The sequence below is a fragment of the Typopeltis vanoorti genome, chromosome 9 (assembly GCF_054136105.1).
Source record: "Typopeltis vanoorti isolate ZY-2024b chromosome 9, IOZ_Tvanoo_1.0, whole genome shotgun sequence".
Lineage (NCBI taxonomy): Eukaryota > Metazoa > Arthropoda > Arachnida > Uropygi > Thelyphonidae > Typopeltis > Typopeltis vanoorti.
This window is the reverse complement of record NC_143557.1, coordinates 73,830,496-73,849,394: the sequence shown is the minus strand read 5'-3', so window position 1 is coordinate 73,849,394 and position 18,899 is coordinate 73,830,496. Positions and strand designations below refer to the sequence as shown.

The 18,899-nt window shown below is 35.6% G+C and overlaps 1 protein-coding gene and 1 non-coding gene across 3 annotated transcripts in view; both read right to left on the bottom strand.

The window, feature by feature from the left end:
- The window catches only part of Ptp61F (Protein tyrosine phosphatase 61F), a 184,544-nt gene that overhangs the window by 33,107 nt on the left and 132,538 nt on the right, over positions 1-18,899 (bottom strand). For both annotated transcript variants that reach the window (XM_090397453.1, XM_090397452.1), the window contains exon 7: positions 9,614-9,811. In XM_090397453.1, the coding sequence (XP_090253579.1) occupies positions 9,614-9,811 (198 nt within the window). The remainder of the gene's footprint in view (positions 1-9,613; positions 9,812-18,899) is intronic.
- LOC150103158 (U6 spliceosomal RNA) lies at positions 16,408-16,509 on the bottom strand. Its single transcript, XR_016548885.1, has one exon. It is a non-coding gene; the product is annotated as a U6 spliceosomal RNA (small nuclear RNA).

Here is an 18,899-nt window from a genome sequence, read left to right as displayed (position 1 = left end):
GAGACGTCAAAACTGACTAATGAATCGTCTTTGATTATGTTTATGAAGTGTTTGTGTGTTTCTGATAAAGGAGGGGGGGATGACCTACCAACTCCTTGAGTGTTGCCGCTAATTTCTTGGCTAGGTGATAATTCGGGTTATCTATACTTTCGACTATTGGCTGAAGTGGTGTGTTTTGTTTATTTTTGGTAGACTGTAAATTCTTGGGGAACGATTGTAGTGCGGAAGTAGTTTTTTGACTGTGTCTTCAGGCTATTTTGTAGTAGATTTAAGTGGTTTCTCTGTTTTCTTTTTTTATTCTATTGGTTGGGTTGCAGTTAACACGTTATACTATTGTCCGAGACTAGCAGATTAATTTTTTCTAAATAAGTGGTTCGGTTTAGAATAACGGTGGCACTTCCTTTATCGGCTCTAGTTATTACGATGTTCAGATTTGATTTTAATGATTTCATCGCCGTTAATTTGTGTTTTGTTAAGTTACTTGTTATTGTTTTCTTATGATTTATATTTAAAATGTTGGCAGTTTCTAAAAGTATTTTTTCTGCTATGTTATTTGGGATGAACTTTAAGCCTCTTTCAATATTACAAATAAAATCCAGTTTGTGCATCGATCTGAATGCTACGGCAAAATTTAGACCTTTGTTGTATAGCGAGAGTTCGTCTTTGTTTAAGGCGTGGCTGGATATTTTGACTATGTTCCGGTCACCTGCTGGCAATTGGTGGCTCCTGTTGCTTCTTAACATTCACTGTGGAGAAATTCGAATATGTCCGTTGGTTTTGTCGATCTTTTAGTCTATGAAATTTGGATATGAGATTTTCTTTCTTAGTTTGAAGGATATGGTTTGCCGCATTGTTCATAATCTTTGTGAGGATAAACCAAATATTTGGATTATCATCATCAACGTATAGAAGCCATATGGCAAGTTTTTGTGGAGCAGAGTTTAAGGCTTTCTCTTCAAAAGTCTCCATAAAGAAGTTGGCCAAGGGTGGGGAAAGTGGTGAACCCATGGCTGTTCCCTCTATCTGTTTGTAGAATTTTTCCTGCCAAACGAAACAGCCTGAGTTCATTGTGAACTGAAATAGGGCTGAGATATCGGGAGGAAATTTGGCTTGGATTAGCCAACTTCTTTATGGAGACTTTTGAAGAGAAAGCCTTAAACTCTACCCACAAAAACCTACCATATGGCTTCACTACATTGATGTTCTGTTCTCTATTTAGCCACATGGCTCGGATACACTCCTCTTCTTCTCAACACGCTTAAACAACCAACACCCCAGAATCAAGTTCACCCTGGAAAAAGAGGCAAAACAATAGCCTCCCCTTCCTAGGCACACTAGTCACCCACCAACCCGATGCAACCTTGGTTTTCTCAGTTTATAGAAAACCCATCCATACAGGCAGATACGTTCACCAACAATCACCCCCCCCCCCCTCACAACAATGTGGAATTATTAAGACACTATTCAACAGGGCTAAACTAATCTGTTCAAAATACTAAAGCCTGTTATCCACAACCCACCTCCACCCTTTCACAAAAAAGATTACTCTAAATCCATCACCATTCCCTACATCCGAGGTACCTCGGAAAAAATCAACAAGATCCTAAAAAAACATGACTTGACCTCTTGTTACAGACCATATAGAAAACTGGCATCCCTTATCCGCTCCACTAAAGACCAACCACTTTCCCTAGACCTACTTGGTGTATGCCAGGTCCCTTGCATACAGATTGTCTCCAAATTGTCCTACTCTGTCCAAACAGGCAGGACAGCAAATATCAGAATCTCAGAACTCAGGGACTACATCTGATTTCACCAGTACAGCCACTCGGGGCTTGCAGACCATGCTCTGGATAATCGCCACAGAATAAGGTGGAAGAAAGCCACAGTAATACACCGCAGCAAGTTCAAATATGAAAGACTATTCATGGAATCAGCATCAGCCCTTAGGAACATGCCAAACCTCAAAAAATTTGGATGCATGAGACTGCCCCAAATTTGGGAAACATATATCAGAAGAACTTCAGCCCAAAGGCAAGAACACCTAATATAGCCCACCAAGGGGCACCATCGGGACTTTAGGAAAACAGTAGCTTTGTTTGCTGTTATGTAGTACTTGCGTGCATCTTTATCTTAAGTTCCCATGAAGATGGCAACGTGACATTGTTGAAATATCGGAAAGTATATATTAAAGTTGATTTAACTTATATTTCTAGTGTATGCTGTCAATTCCTTAAGTATTTAGTTATCATGTTTAACCAGCGTATAAGCCTTTCTACAAGAAGCCAAATTTCCTCCCAATATCTCAGCCCTATTTCAGTTCACAACGAACTTAGGCTATTTCGTTTGGCAGGGAAAATTCTACAAACAGATAGAGGGACAGCCATGGGTTCACCACTCTCCCCACCCTTGGCCAACTTCTTTATGGAGACTTTTGAAGAGAAAGCCTTAAACTCTGCCCCACAAAAACCTACCATATGGCTTTGCTAAATTGATGATATGTTCACTATTTGGCCACATGGCTCTGATACACTCCTCTCCTTCTTAACACACTTAAACAACCAACACCCTGGAAAAAGAGGAAAACAACAGCCTCCCTTTTCTAGACACACTAGTCACCCACCAGCTTGATGGAACCTTGGTTTTCTCAGTTTATAGAAAACCCACCCATACAGGCAGGTACATTCACCAACAATCCCACCCTTTGGGAATGGTGATGGATTACTTTAAATCCATCACCATTTCCTACATCTGGGGCACCTCAGAAAAAATTACCAAAATCCTGAATAAACATCACCTGACCTCTTTTTACAGACCATATAGAAAAAGAAAATTGGCATCCCTTATCTGCTCCACTAAAGACCAACCACTTCCCCTAGACCTACCTGGTGTATACCAGGTCCCTTGCAGCTGTAAGCTGTCCTACTTTGGCCAAACAGGCAGGACAACGAATATCAGAATTTCGGAACACAAGGATTACATCCGGTTTCACCAGAATACGGTGGAAGAAAGCCACAGTAATACACCGCAGCAAGTATAAATTTGAAAGACTATTCATAGAATCAGCCTCAGCCCTAAGAAACATGCCAAACCTCAACGAATTTGGATGCATGAGACTGCCCCAAATTTGGGAGACGTACATCTTGAGAACTTCGGCCCAATGGCCAAGAAATAGCCCTCTAGGGGGGGGGACCATCAGGACTTTAGGTAAAACAGTAGTGTCCTCGCTTCGACATCATTTGCTGTTTTTAGTGGCTGCGTGCACGTGTCTTAATCTTATGTTCCCATGAAGATGGCAATGTGCAGTTGCCAAAATATAGGAAGTATATATTAAAGTTTATTTTAATTTATATTCCAGTATACATTGTGAATTCCTTAAGTTATTTAGTAATCATGTGCAACCAACGTATAAGCCTTTCTACAAGAATTCCTTACATTAAAGGGACATAAGATAAAATAAACAGAATACTACAAAAATACAACATCAAAGCCACCTTTAAACCTCCTGCAAAATTAAAAAGCTTACTCAACTCATCCAAAGACCCACTCCCTCTGCTGGCACACCCTGGAGTATACCGTATTTATTGCACCTGTAATATACCATATACAGGGGAAACAGGATGCACAATTCCTATCAGACAAAAGGAACATAAACGACACATTAAATATAATAACTATGGTGAAGCTGGCCTTTCTGATTATGTCATGAACATTTTACATAGAATTGACTGGAAAAGCACCAGTTGTTTACATCACACCAAAACATGGTGTGAACGCAAATTTAAGGAAGCCTGTGAAATTCTTATCAACCACCCCAATCTGAACAATAATGATGGTCTAAAAATCCCAAGCATATGGAAGCACATATTCTACCCACGGAACCTTTCTCTCTATGAGAAAAATAACAATTGCAATGTTAAAAATAGGACATCATTGTTACTGAAAGAAGACTATCTATAAGAAAGAATGTTTTTCTCATGTTTTCTTAAATAGAATTTAGCTTTGATGTAGTTTCTAAATAATTAATTAATTTGTAATTTTTTCTTTTTCACTAGAGGTCATGCCAGTAGAATAATCCTGATCAAATCATTGTTTCTTTAGCTTACTGTGTGTAATATAACTCAGCTTGTCCTTGTATATACTCCAGATGACGATCTTAACATGAAGATCGAAATGTCGGGAAATTAAAAGAGTTATTTATAACACGGTTGTAAAGTCCATAATTTCTAAAATGAACCAAATAGTCAGTGTTTAGTCTACAAACAGCCATGCAGTATAATATAAGATAATATAAGAATGCAATCTAAAATTTTTTAGTTATTTCGTTTTCAGGAATTTCATTGCACATTACACTTTTCTTTGATTTTTAGAAAATTAACATTACCACTGAAATTTTTTCTGTTTCATTATGGATACCGATGCTAAACAATTTTGTTAATATTGTAATTGACAGCATTAAACAATTCAAATAAATAAGACTTCTATGATAAAAAGAAGAGCCTTTTCAATGAATTTTAACTTAATTTCAAAACCTAACCAAGGTTTTATGAATAATTACTTTGTGTTTAATGCTGCAATAATTGTATTGCAGCATTAAACACAAAGTAAACAATTGTATTGTTTACTTTTACAGATCAGGATGTAATTTCAGATAGTAATATGTATGTATATTTTAATAAAAATATACATACATATATTTGTATTAATCAGGAGAGTGCATTATACAAATTTTCAAATAAAAAAAAAAAGTTTAACCTGTATTTGCGATAGTAGAAATTCTGCCTGTAAACAAAATAGTATGTTGCAAACATACATGTCAGCATTTACTTGGACAGTGAAATCATCCAGATGGCAGAAGCATTATTAATAGAAATCCCCTGTTGCATTTGAATATATTGTTGTTTGAATATGCATGAACTGCATGTAATTGCTATAATTATGATAAAACGTTGTTGCTGCCATTTACAGCCTTACTTCTCAATGAAGAGCTTTGCATTACAAAATTGGTGAAGAGGTGCAAAATTTATGTATTGTTTTTATATTGAATAGGCATAGCAACAATAATCGATGTAAAAACAAAAAGTAGAAATAAAGTAGAAATATTTCACATAAATTGTGAAATATTTCTACTTTATGAGACATTTCCTGATGAAGACTAATCGACAGTGAAGGTGCTGTCACACACTTTTGTTCTCAAAAACAAAATCAAGAGCCACTTTGCTCCGTTCAAGAGAAGGCCAAGACCACGAAAGAGGTAAGTGACTGATGAATATTACCAAACCTGGACTAGAGTTCCTAATAAATACATGAAGATATGAGTCTCTGATCTTTAATTTATTGTTATTATTATTGAACAGACACCTCGATGGAGTCCTAAGACTCATCATAGGAGACCTAAACTATCAACAATATCCATTATACCTCTCCTTGAAACCATTACGAGACAAAGCACTTACAATGGCAACAACCCATTCCATTCACCACTCTCCAAGCAAAAAATCCAATCACAACCTTCCCTAACAACATTCTTACCCAACTTCCAGGGATGACCTCTTCTCCTGCTCCCCTTTAGCCAAGTGCGGAAATATTTCCTTTGTATTAATCCTATAAAATCTTTCAAGTAACTTAAATGTTTCTAATATATCCTCCCTTTTTTCCCTATCAACCAACTTTTGCAACCCCCCCCCCCCAATCCTCAATCTCTCCTCCTATGGAACATTTCACAGACAATGTCTAACCATCTTCATCACTAGCCTCTGGATCCTCTCCACCACTTCCTCATCCTCAATCCTGATAACTCCCTTACCTCTGTTTGGTAGAGTGTTCTTCAATAACCAAGTAATCCTGTGATCTATCCTGCAAACTTTAGCAATATGCCCTCTACACTTCAACTCTCTTTCTACTACTCCTAAATTCCTCGCTTCAGTCACTTTTTCACACTAAACTGACATCCATTATGTTTTGCCCATACTATCAGCCTATTTAAATCACCCTGCAAGCTCTGTATCACTTTGATTAACTATTACCCTACCTAATTATGCATCATCAGCAAACTGAATACCTCCCTTCAAATTATTACCTACATCATTTGTGTACAAATTAAACAGCAGTGGTCCAAGCACAGAATCCTGTGGCAGACCACTAGTCACCTGTCTTCTCCTGGATTCTATCCCTCCACCTTTTTAGTATCTGTCCATCAGCCACCCTTGACTTGCACTCATTATACTGATCAGCCGATGCATGTCTTCCACATCATCCCCCAATCTCACACCAGACTGACTCAAAAGAATTGCCATCTACCTGACTTCTACTCTTGTTGGCTGCAATTCATCTGCTATCATCAGCAGTACTCCTCCCCCCACCCCTCTCCTGTCTAAACTTTCCTCCCTGAATATACTAAATCCATCACATCCTATCCCTATAACTATGTCATGCAATGTTAGCCAAGTCTCATTAATGCTTATATAACTTTTGGCAAGGTTGCATTTACCAATGCCAAAAACTCCTCCCTGATGCTCCATTCTGTTTTGATTGTTTTCATTATATTTTTCAAAAAAAAAAAAAAAAAAAATTTAATTAAAAAAAACCATGTTATTAAGTCTTTTAAATGAGTTCTGTAAATAATTATTGCTTGATTCAGTGTTGTTATATCTTTTAGTAAGCATATTGCACAGAGCAGATATAAACAGCTTTGTATATTTGTGACAAAGCATACTATTGAAAAGGTTTAATATTTGCAATTTTTTTTCAATATTGTATTAGTCTCAAAAATCAGAATACAAGTGGAATATGTACTTGGTCCCCCCCCCCCCCCAATATGAAGTTGAATTCTCATCAAAGTACCACATCCTTGATATGTACCATAAGTCATCTGTTATGTGAATTATAGTTTATGTAGATTCAAATTTATGCAAACTGAATTTTAGCCCTTTTTATTTTATTTGCATGCCCAAGTGAAAGTTACATGCTTAGGAACATTTTAGAAAAATCTGGTAAATGACTGTTGACAAGTCACCCAGGCTGATAATTTATCCTCCATACATGACCTACCCAGCATTCAGGTACTTTGTCATTAGTTTCTCATGCTGAATGACATCAAACTAAGTGCTCAAACAGAGGCCTATAATTGTGTATATTAATTTAAATTACTATTATTAGTGAATTATAGTAGATTAACTTAACCTAACTGGGATAAATGGGATTGCTAGAACAAATGAATAAAAATATTAACACTGACATTGCTAGTTAATTAAATTGATAATACTCCTGCAAACATGAATAATTTTACCCTCAGCAGAAATGATGATAATCACCAAAAATGTAAAAAGTATTACTAAAATAAAATGGAATGCACAGAAGAATTAGAGAAGTAAAAAGTATCATATTGACTAACTGACCTGAAACAAGACTAAAAGGTAAGGCACTCCTATAAGATGTTATATTCAGATAGGAAGGTATGGATGTTTTTCAAGTTATCAGAAAGAGAGAGAGAACATCTTGCAGAAAAATCTGGTTCTTGTTGGAGACTAAACAGATCAGTAGGAAATGATATACAAAATACATATAAGTACCTGGGGTGCTTAAGGGTCAAAGCTGTATTAACTAAGAGGAGACCTCCACGTAGCCTTTAAAGGAATGCGGAGAACCGACCAGGGCTTCTGACCTAATGTCCAATCCTCACCTTCTCGTGGTGCCCTGTTGGGTATCTACTTGGATACTGAACGAACAAGAATGGGCTGGCAATTTGGGATTTACCTGACCAAATTGTATTCTTATTGGTTAAACCAAAATAAAAAATGATGGTACGACATGACAAAATTTCATGCCGGCTGGGGCGTCACCCGGTTAAACAAAGCCCCTGTTGTTTTTGCCAGGGAACCAGGGCAAACAGCGAATAGTCAGCTACTGGAACAAATTTGAAAACAAACCCCAACTCAACATCACCAGAGTTAAAGATCGGTACTATCAACATAAGAAGCCTGAATGGCAAAGAAATGGAGCTAGCTGAGGAATTAGATAAGTACCAGATCGACATAATAGGGGTGACTGAAACAAAAAAGACAAAAACTGGTGAGATCTTTCTGAGCAATAAATACAAAATGTTATATTCAGGCAATGACAATCAAGGAAAAGGAGTAGCAGCCATAGTATTCAACACAAAATACGAGGCTAATCTTCTTGAATGGCAGTCAAGTAGAGTAATGTGGGCAAATATGAGAATGGGGAACTGGACAATGAGAATTATTTGTGCCAATGCTCCCACAGAAGGTTCTACTAAGGTAGAAGTGGAGGAATTTTTTGAGGCTTTAGAAAAAGCAACTGATACAATGAAAAAGGAAAAGTTGGTCCTTGTTGGGGATCTAAATAGCAGAGTAGGAAATGATTGCGAGACATACAAAAACATTTTAGGAAAATTTGGAGAAAAGAGCAAAGCTAATAATAATGGCAAATAACTGTTGGATTTCTGCTCAGGACATGGACTGGTTATTACTAACACCATGTTCCAACATGAAAATATGCACAAATTCACATGGAGAGAAGAGGCAAGGAATAAGAAAAGTCTCATTGACTATGTCATTGTTGATAGTGATGTTTTCTCCCTGGTGCAGGACACCAGAGTGTACAGAGGATTTGAAATTGGAAGTGATCACTATTTAGTCTTGAGCAGGATAAAATTGAATTTCATACTGAAAAGAATAACATGTAAGAAAGTTTTAAAGCGAATAAAAGTTGAGCAGCTCTCAGATGTGAACTGTAGACTAAAATACACAAAGATTATTGAAGAAAAAATGAAAGAGTTTGAAAACAGGAATCAAACCTTGGAGATTCAGTGGCAAACTCTGAAGAAAACATTGACTGATTCTGCCAGAGAGGAATGTGGTGAAGTTGTCTGCAAGGATAAAAAAATCAGAACTCCCTGGTGGACACAGGAAGTTAAAGAGGCAGTGAAGGAAAAGAAGAAAGCATATCAAAAGTTCCTGTCAAATAAGTCAGCTTGTGCTCTTAAAGAATACAGAGACAAATGCAAGAATGCTAAACACTGTGTAAAACTAGCTAAACAATAAAAATAATTGTATTAATGGTGCCAATCCAATTACACCTAGTAAACTTTGTCAACACTACCAAAAATTGAAGCAAAATCAACTAATGCTGCTGTGTTGTCAAATATTTCTAACTTCAAAATACACATAACTGGGTGGGTAATAAGACCTGTGCTACTACTTTCAAATGTTTAGTCCAACTTATCAGACAAATATTCTTTTTAATAGGGGGAATAAGCAACATTTTTATGTGCTGACACAACAAGCAACAGTCAGTGTTAAGCTAAGGTTAGTTAGTATTGATCCTCTTTAGAAAGATAAAAAATCCCTCTCACTCACTACTCACTCTTTAACAAAACATGCATTTAAAGCAAAAAAAAAAAAAAAATGATGGGGAAGATATATAGGAAGGCAGTTATAATGATATTAGAGCCAATCGAAATAACATACCAATTTTTATAGAAAATGTTGATGATAAAGAAAGAATAATTTATACAATTAATTATGTTAAGTGGAAAAAGTTATATGAAAATCTCTCTCTCTCTCATAAACACACAAATATAATGAAGTACCTTGTGGCGATGACTTGATTCTGAAGGCACATTCTTATCAGACTGCTTCTCAGCCAGTACACATTTGGCACCCTCTATGATTGCTAAGTAAGAAAAGCGCAGCTGATCAGGAGTTTGTATCAAACCCATTCTATAACGCCTCATCTCAAGAAGAATGTCTCGTATATTTACTGAGTTAATGCTTCCATTTTCTTCTATCTATAAAGAAATGTTTAAAAAGATAAAATAGTTGTAGCATGAGAAATATCAAAATTTTTATAAATTGCAAAATTGATTTGAGAACTGAACGGTTGCATACATATTAAAAAGGTTATACAACACACACACACACACACACACACACCTAAATATTTAAATTTAAATATATATATATATAGTGTCACTAGAACAAAGAAAAGTCTCCTGATCAAAATTCCATAAGTATAATGATATTGTAAGGAATTCCCTATAGCCAACTACCAGAACAAACTGCTTGTGATCTCTGTGAGTTTGCTAGAGTGAGAAAGTCTTAAATCTTAAAGCAAACTAAAATTCTTGTTTGATATGGGACATTTATTAAAAGTGTACAATGTTTATTCTTTAACCAGCATGATTATCACAATAAGAAGATATATTAGGTATTTCAATTATATAATTTTCAATTGAAAATTCAAATTTTCAATTTTCACTACCCTGCTTATAGGAGATTTGATGTGTCAAGAAAAGCGCCAGGTTTGTTAGTTAGATAATCTGGGAATCTGCAGAGCAGATTCCCAGATTATCTAACTCTTAGAGACCACTCACAATATCATGGTGATATGATACAGATTAACAATCTTTCTAGCATGGGAGCATAATTTAAAAAAAAAAAAAAAGTTTACAAAATCATTCATGATCTTGTTTAACACATTAACTAGATTTTTGCTTTTCCATTGAAATAAATATCATAATTATTAACATTATTTTTTTAAAGTTTTGAATGATAAAAAAAAAGCAAAGTGAACAGCTCTTAGTCTTCAATTTCACTCTCAAACTATAATTCCCCTTATTAATAATCTCAAGTTCTTGTTACCATTGTAAACACAATTCATTTATAATTTCGGTAATCAATAAAATATGTATCACATAAAAAGTTAAAACACTAAATATGACATTATGAGAAAGGAATAGTGAACAAAAGTAAAATAATTCTCTCTGCCCAAAAACTAGGCTTTGCTTATTAATTCTGTCACTTTGAGACTGAATCCATTTGCACATACGCAATAATCTTGATAACCAAAACTTTCCAACCTATAGGCCATGGGTTCCATTTCCACTATATTATTAATAATCTCAAGTTCTTGTTACCATTGTAAACACAATTCATTTATAATTTCGGTAATCGATAAAATATGTATCACATAAAAAGTTAAAACACTAAATATGACATTATGAGAAAGGAATAGTGAACAAAAGTAAAATAATTCTCTCTGCCCAAAAACTAGGCTTTGCTTATTAATTCTGTCACTTTGAGACTGAATCCATTTGCACATACGCAATAATCTTGATAACCAAAACTTTCCAACCTATAGGCCATGGGTTCCATTTCCACTTTGAATGTCTTAAATATATTATGAAGTGGATTTTTTTAAATTTTTTTTTTAAAGTTCTGTGTTTTGTCTTTAAAGTAAGGTTTCCAGAGTACCTAGATCTTATGGAGATTCTTGAAAAAAAGCACTTTGAAATAAAATTTATTCTTAGTAATCATCATGGGGAGAAGATGGCTATAAAAAAACAGATCAACAAAAATAACTGATAAAGAAGATCCATCAGTATACTTTTCACAAATGGAAAAATCATCAGCAAGTAGACAAAAACTGTAGCTATAGTTAGTTAAGTATGTATGTATGTATGAATGAGAAAAAGTCAACAAAACAGATGCAACTACATAAATACTAAATATTGTGAGTTATCAGCAGTAGGCCATGTAAACTTCAATTTAATGATTAGACTTGCAGAGTATAAAATAACAACTGTAATGATATGAACGCACAAATGAAGAACAGCATTCATCCATAATCAGCCAAGGTTTTACACAAAGAATTGCTTCCAATATACCACAAAATGTCTGTCACATAAGTTTATAACATGCTGAAAAAATTTCACAAGATCATGCAAAGCTTCAAAGTATGCCACGCCTATAGTATTAATGCATAATCACCACAAATTTCAAAAAACAAATGAAGATAGAGTCCTAATGACCTGAAAAACCTAAACACACTGCACTTCAGTGACATTTGAAGATACTAAAAAAAAATGATACTAAAAAAAGATGACACTGAACAGGATTGTTAATGGTAATGAAATGTGGGTCCACTACTGTCACCCAGAATCCTGATGTGCGTTAATGTAATGGAAGCATCATACTTTCCTGGTTCATTATCTAAGGCAGTGGAAGGAAAGGAAGCTTGCATGCATGACATGGCCATTTACCAAATGATGGAAAGACTGCAAATCCTGCATCTTAATATACACAGCTGGAAGAATCTTCAACTTGCAAAAAAAGGTCTGGCTATTAAGATCTGCAGTAATTTTGATGCAACAATGAAAGAGTGCATACACTATGTATGCAAGCCGTGAGAGAGCATTAATAATCTGCAGTACAACTTTTTGATCATGTACCCTAGATTCTGACAGTGTCTTGAAGGATTTCTATTTGTTTGGTCTCAAACAATAACTGTTTTTTTCTGATGATGCAAAGATTGAAATTGATGCATCATTAGCTAAAATAGCAATCGATGTGATTTTATTTGAAAAGCAATGAGACAAGCAAAAAAAAAGAAGTTTGGGAGAATTATGTTTAACAAAAACAATGCTATGTCAACATCATTGTCCTGCTTGCTTCTTTTTCTCCTCTATTTTGTGGCAAATTAATTAACTACTATGTAAGACAAAAAGAAAATTTATAGGGGCTTTTCAAATGAAGATGAGCTAGCTGACCTTATACAGAAGTGGTAGTGGTTTTATTTCCAGAAACTTGGATTTTTTTTTTCATCTTGCAAAATAGATTAACTGGTCAGTTGAGCATATACATGATTAACAAACATAATACACTGGCCTATAGCATAAATGCATCATCATCACCACAAATTTCAAAAAGTGAATGTAAGATGGATTCCTGGTGACCTGAAAAATCTGAATACACAGTGCACTTTACACAGTGACATTTGAAGCAGAATAATGATACTAAAAAGGAAGAGGAAGATGACATGCTGAACAAGATTGTTTTAACAGTGATGAAATGCGCATCCACTACTGTCACCCAGAATCCCTTAATGCTTAGTTGCTTTGGCTATAATACCAAATATCCCAAACAGCTCTGTTGTCGATCAGACATTTTGAATGTAGTCTAGTGTTCAAAATTATCCAGTGCAGAACTGTTTGGGATATTTAGTATTTTGCACATTTACTAACACTTTTATATGACTCCAGACAGAAGTTTAAAGGGTTGGGAGATTAAGTTGACCTGGAAAAAGGGCCTCCTTGAGCAATTAAATGGCTGAGACAGATGATCAGATAACTGGAAACCTTTGAAAAAATGAAGTGAAGCCTTATAATAAGAGAAATAAACTACCAAGTAAATCAAAGAACATCCTACAAAAGGTTCTGCAGCTCATTTTGCAACAAATTGGTATATTTTTTTACTGAGATGATCATAAAATTCAAACCGTTTCACTGATTTCCAACAAGACTGCATAGATTTATACAAAAAGTACAAGAGACAGCAGAGCAGTGGAAGGGGGTTGGGGGGGAATAAATGAATGGGAAGTTGTGGATGGTTCTGTTGTTTATCGGTCTATCCACAGATTGTTCTGTGGATAAACTGATGGACTGTGAGAAGTGTTGAAGAGCTGTTGCACATGATTTAGCAAATACAGAAGGAGAGAGGGGGGGAGAATTGCTGATACCAATTTTAAAGAACAGTAACCATGAAAATATTTAGAAAAAACAGCTGAGACAGAATATGAAATGAAGTGTCTGATTACTAACGCTACACAGTTCCCTTCTGCCACAGTAGCTTAGAAAGTTCTTATGGACATCAACCTAAATGTGAAAACAGTACTCAAGTTGCATGAATTTGTGAGATTTGCTAAGTTATTCAAAGGTAAAGCGGGGGGGGGGGGGGAATCATTAATACTGAAGAGGTCCAAGATGAGAAATCTCATCTTGTGCAGAGATTTACAACATGCTAAAAGTAAGATTAAAAATAATAATAATAAAATAAATTTTAAGGTTCTTATTTGTGAGCATATAACATGATCGAGTTTTGCTTGCACTGATCAGATCTGCATTTAGGGTTTTGGATAAGTAGAATTTGGAATGATGAAAATTCCTGCTTTAGTTTCCTTTCAAGAACATGTGAATAATTTGCTGCAATCTGCATATTTCATTCAAGAAATGGATTTTTTTTTTTTTTTTTGTGGAGGGGAGACAAATGGTTAAATACCCATGAGAGGTTGTATATCTAGATACCCTATACATAGTGCTTAAATAAAACTGAAAAACAACTTTGAAGCCTTATAACTATTTATATATAATTGTTCTAAATTTATTTATTTAGCATATGGCTCACACATGAAAAGTTACATTACATTATTAATATATATGGACATAGTAATAGACATATGTGCAATAATAAGACTAAATAGTCATAAAAGAGACACTCAAGAATCAAGAATAGGCCACAACAACTGAATGTCTAAGTCGATTATCCAGTCGACTGCACTTGGTGTAGCATGCATGAAGTCTGACAGGTTTCCACTGTATGCACGTAGGACACATTCTGCTGTAATATGATTAATTGTCTAGTGGGGTGATCCACAGTCGAACCTGGGTGAGGCAATCATGCCCCATTTGTAAAGGTGGTCTGTACATCTGCTATGGTTGGTGCAAATTCGGTTAAGGGCAGACCAAGTTTTCTGAGGTAGGTCAAAACCCGAAGGTATCTGTATTGGGTCCACTAATTCATGGAAGATCCCTGTTGAAGTGTTACACCAGGACGCTTTCCACTTCTCCTTCATGTTGAAACTTGTCTCTGCAAGATTTTTTGCTGTTCTAAATTATAAGTTTATATATTTATTTTAATATTATGTTTCATATTAAATCATGAAGAAAGAACAAAATCCATGCCATGGTTAAATGAAATGAAGTTGCACCGTACTGATATAAAGAGACCCAAGTATATAGATGAAGAAATCTGAGGAAAAACTGGAAGTGTTTTGAAACAGCAATGTAGATAAAGATCCAGAACATCAAATAAGGAAATTAAATGCATATGTGCTGCCTTCTAAGGAAGGCATGCTATTAATGAACTGCAAAATTAACATGCAGCTGTGCACGTGGCTACCACTCTATACACATAAGCTTCAATTGGTTCAGCAGACAGTATATGATGATCATATCAAACAGAAAAATTATGCTATGTAGCCTGAACTAAAATTCAGAATATCTGAACCAGGCATATTTTCCTATGAAGCAACATTTACATACATTGGCAAGTTAAAGAATAGAAACTTAGAACAAGAAGACATTTCATCCATGAGGATAAAAGAAACAGTCCAAAATTTAATGCATAATGATTATAGCACCTCCATAGCACAATTGGAAGACAACAGTACATTGCGCCCTTTGATTGGAATAGGCCTAAGTCCAATTCTCGTCGTGACAGGAGGAATCTTTATGTGGACTTTTTCAATCAAAGATGAGTTAGCCAATCTCATAAGGAGGTAGCAGGGTTTTTCATCCCGCATACAGACAAACTGGCTCTTCAGAATACATGCAATTTACAGTCAAAAAATACTAGTGGTGGTAGTGGTGGGCGGTAGATGGCATTGATGGAGATGATTGGCAATAGAAGTTCGGTGTAGTGATGGAGACAGTTGTATAGTGGGTGTCCTCTCGCGATGAGTCTTCGGACTCCTTGGAGGTGTCACAAATAATAATAATGATGGTGCCTCATATGTAACAAGACTGTTGAGCCATTCTTCTTTGTAGAAAAATCTGTGAAAGATCATGCATACTTAGCAATGCTTAAGCTGTTTATGGCACCACAATAAACATTTCCAATCTGCTCTCATATTCCAGCATGAAAGGACTCTTCTTAAATAGTAATGTCTAATACTTCATTGATTATTCGGTACAAGAGAGGAACCCGTTCCTTGGCCACCGCTGAGATCGGTAGACTCTATCCCACTTGATTTTACCCCTTCTGTGGGATTATGTGAAAGGCAAAGAAGTCCATTCCATAAAGATACAGGAGATTTTTAGCTTAAAAAGATCACAATCAACAGTGGCCTCTATATCTTCCAATATGATAGTGTGCGTGTATATATGTATAGAAGAAAACTGATTATCACTGTGACTTAGCCTGTCCTATGAATGATGCATATATCAAGTATCTGTAATGTTAATCTATCAGAAACATCATAATATGTGTCTCTGGATGTTATGCTCCCATATATATATCATATGAATCTTCTTTGCGAAAATTCCTCGTTCTGCATTTTTCTGTTGTTGTATCATTTTGATGGATGTACCCTACATAATCTGTAAACCCTACTCTAGAGATCAACATAGGACTTTTTTTTTTTTTTTTTTCCCCCAAGTGATTTCAGTCTTCCAATAAGCAAGACAATAGTGGCAATTCACACTGCAGACATTCTCAAGCATCCATGCACACAAGATTAGAATCTATGACCTTATTGGTATTGAATTTTTTTTGGACAGCAGAAATGCTATCTGTTTTGACTAACCACGCTAACAAAAAAAAAAGAAGAAAAAAAGTGGAATGTTTCATAATTTTGCATGTCGATGTTGCACATGGGTCATGTTAATGTTTTTATATCAGTCCAATTTTAGTATGTGTACCGCTAAAGCAAATATTTCACAATGTTTCATCTTGAACAGCATTAGCACACTTCAGAAAACCAAGGATCAGATAAGCCAAAACAATAATCCAACAAAGTATAGAAAGTACAAAGACTATCTTGCTGGAACACTTATAATGTTAATCAACATGAGGACAAGGGTGACTTCGTAAGTGTTACTTCACTTGGACAAGAAATCAATACCATGTTATGAATGGAATTGCTTGATCATATATACAGTTTAATTTTTCCTTTCAACATGGTCATTAAATGTCTGCTTAACTAGTCAGAACTTATATGGATGAAGCTTAGTTATGTATGAAAAATTTTACAGACAGTAGCACATGGAATTTTCAGTTCATTACAGGCATAACAAGTAGACTTCCTTAAAAGGCAGCACATCAACATTCAATATCCTCAAATCTAATGTTCTAAGTCAAGGTCAGCTGAATCTATGGCACATGCACTCAAGGTAACAAGAGAGATTCCTTTGCAATGCGCACTGCTTGCCCAAATCTTTTTAACCATTAGAAGTGCACAGGATTTGTCAAGAAATCTTCAAGTTCCAATAAGTCTGGTAATGCTGCTATCTCGCAGCTTTGAATTTTAATGTGAAAGTGGCATTTGCATCATAGCACTACGCTGCCCAAAGAAAGACTACTCTAAGGTCAATTCTAGCCGTTGACTACAGGAACATTTTCTAACCCTTTCATCAACCAATTTATGAGTTAGTTGATCTCTAGCACAAGCAAGCATTTTTTCACCAGTGGGTTTTTTGTCCTACAAACTTAAGAAAATGAACCATAGAAACCCCCACTGTTTCAGACAATAATGCATTGTGTTGGGGACTACAAAATGGCAGTGCCTGTCTACCTCGCTTCACCGGATGCCATTTAAAATCAGTGACAGTCTTGGGACAGCTATTTCTGATCGGTTAAGAGTGGAGTTTGATTGTCCGGGCTCAAACGTTTGATAGCATTGATGGGAATAAAAGGCATTAGCAGATTTATTTATCATACAGAACCATATTGGTATTTGGTTGTATTAGTAGTTTGGTAATCACAAAAATTAGCACTAGTCATTGGTTCTAATCTCATATACTTCTTCTGTTCATGAGAAATTTTTCAGGGCATTAGAGAAGACAGCTGACAAAAAGAGGGAAAAGTTGGTCCTTGTCAGAGATTTAAACAGCAGAGTTGCAAATTACCAGAAATTTTGGAGAAAAGAGCAAAGCTAATAAATAATGATAGCAAGTACCAGTATGCATAAACTGCACCCTGAATGCAGAACCTACAGAATAAGTAAAACATTTCAGCTATTTAAGCACAATTTTTAGTCAAGATGGCAAATTAAATATGGAAAGAGAAAACAGAATTAGTAAAGCTGGTATGGTAGGAAGTCAGCAGAATAAATTTATATGGAATAAGAAAGAAATTAATCAAAACACAAAACTAGCTATATACAACACAGTGTTCAACCCAGTTTTAACATATGGCTCTGAGAGCTTGGTTAGAAATAAAACACTTCAAAGAATGGAGACTATAGATAGGAAAACTCTGAGAAAGATTAGGGGGAGTGAGCAGATGGCATCAACAGCAGTATCATATTTAAAACAAGATTAGGAAAGAACTTGACATTGTTAGCATTCAGGAATGCACAGAGAATGAGTCTCGACAGATTGCAGTATATGGTGGCTGTTCTTCTGACACCAAGACCAGTAAGTAGGTTGTGTGCGAATAATTTGGTAACCACACTTTGTACCTGAATGGTGAAATGTAGAAGGCAACAGCATCATAGTCTCAACAGCTGCATTAAGGCTTCCATTCTAATGGTCTCATCGCCAGTGTTTGCACTGTAACAGTATGAAAGTAACTCCAGCTGGTGCTGCCTTTCAAAATGCAAGGAACAACTGGCATTGTTGCAGTGGTGAGATAGGAGTCTGACTTAGAGACGTTCATACATCATCCCACATTAAGAGCCCAAACCCCTCAATTTTGTAGCACATGAACCTTCATGCATTTACTACAGTATGGCCTAAGGACTATCAGCTATACTTGCCACTACTAATTATTTATAAGAATACAGACATACTGATTTAGATTATTGCCAGATTGTAACTTTACTAACAGCAGGTAATTGCCCACCACAGATATGGCTGCTCAAACGTATCATAATCTGATATATGTGCAATCAGCTTCTTCCTAACTAATCAAATTCCTACTTACGTACTAGCTTATCTATCCTTATTTCTAATCCAACCCTATTAGGATCTTTAATTAGGCTTATCTATTCAGTCTGGGTGGAGCCAAATGTCCCAGTTAGAGGACGATATCGCTGCTCCTCTAAACAAGACACTCAAACTAGAACCTATGTAATTTGCAGATGATTTAAAGACAAGACTT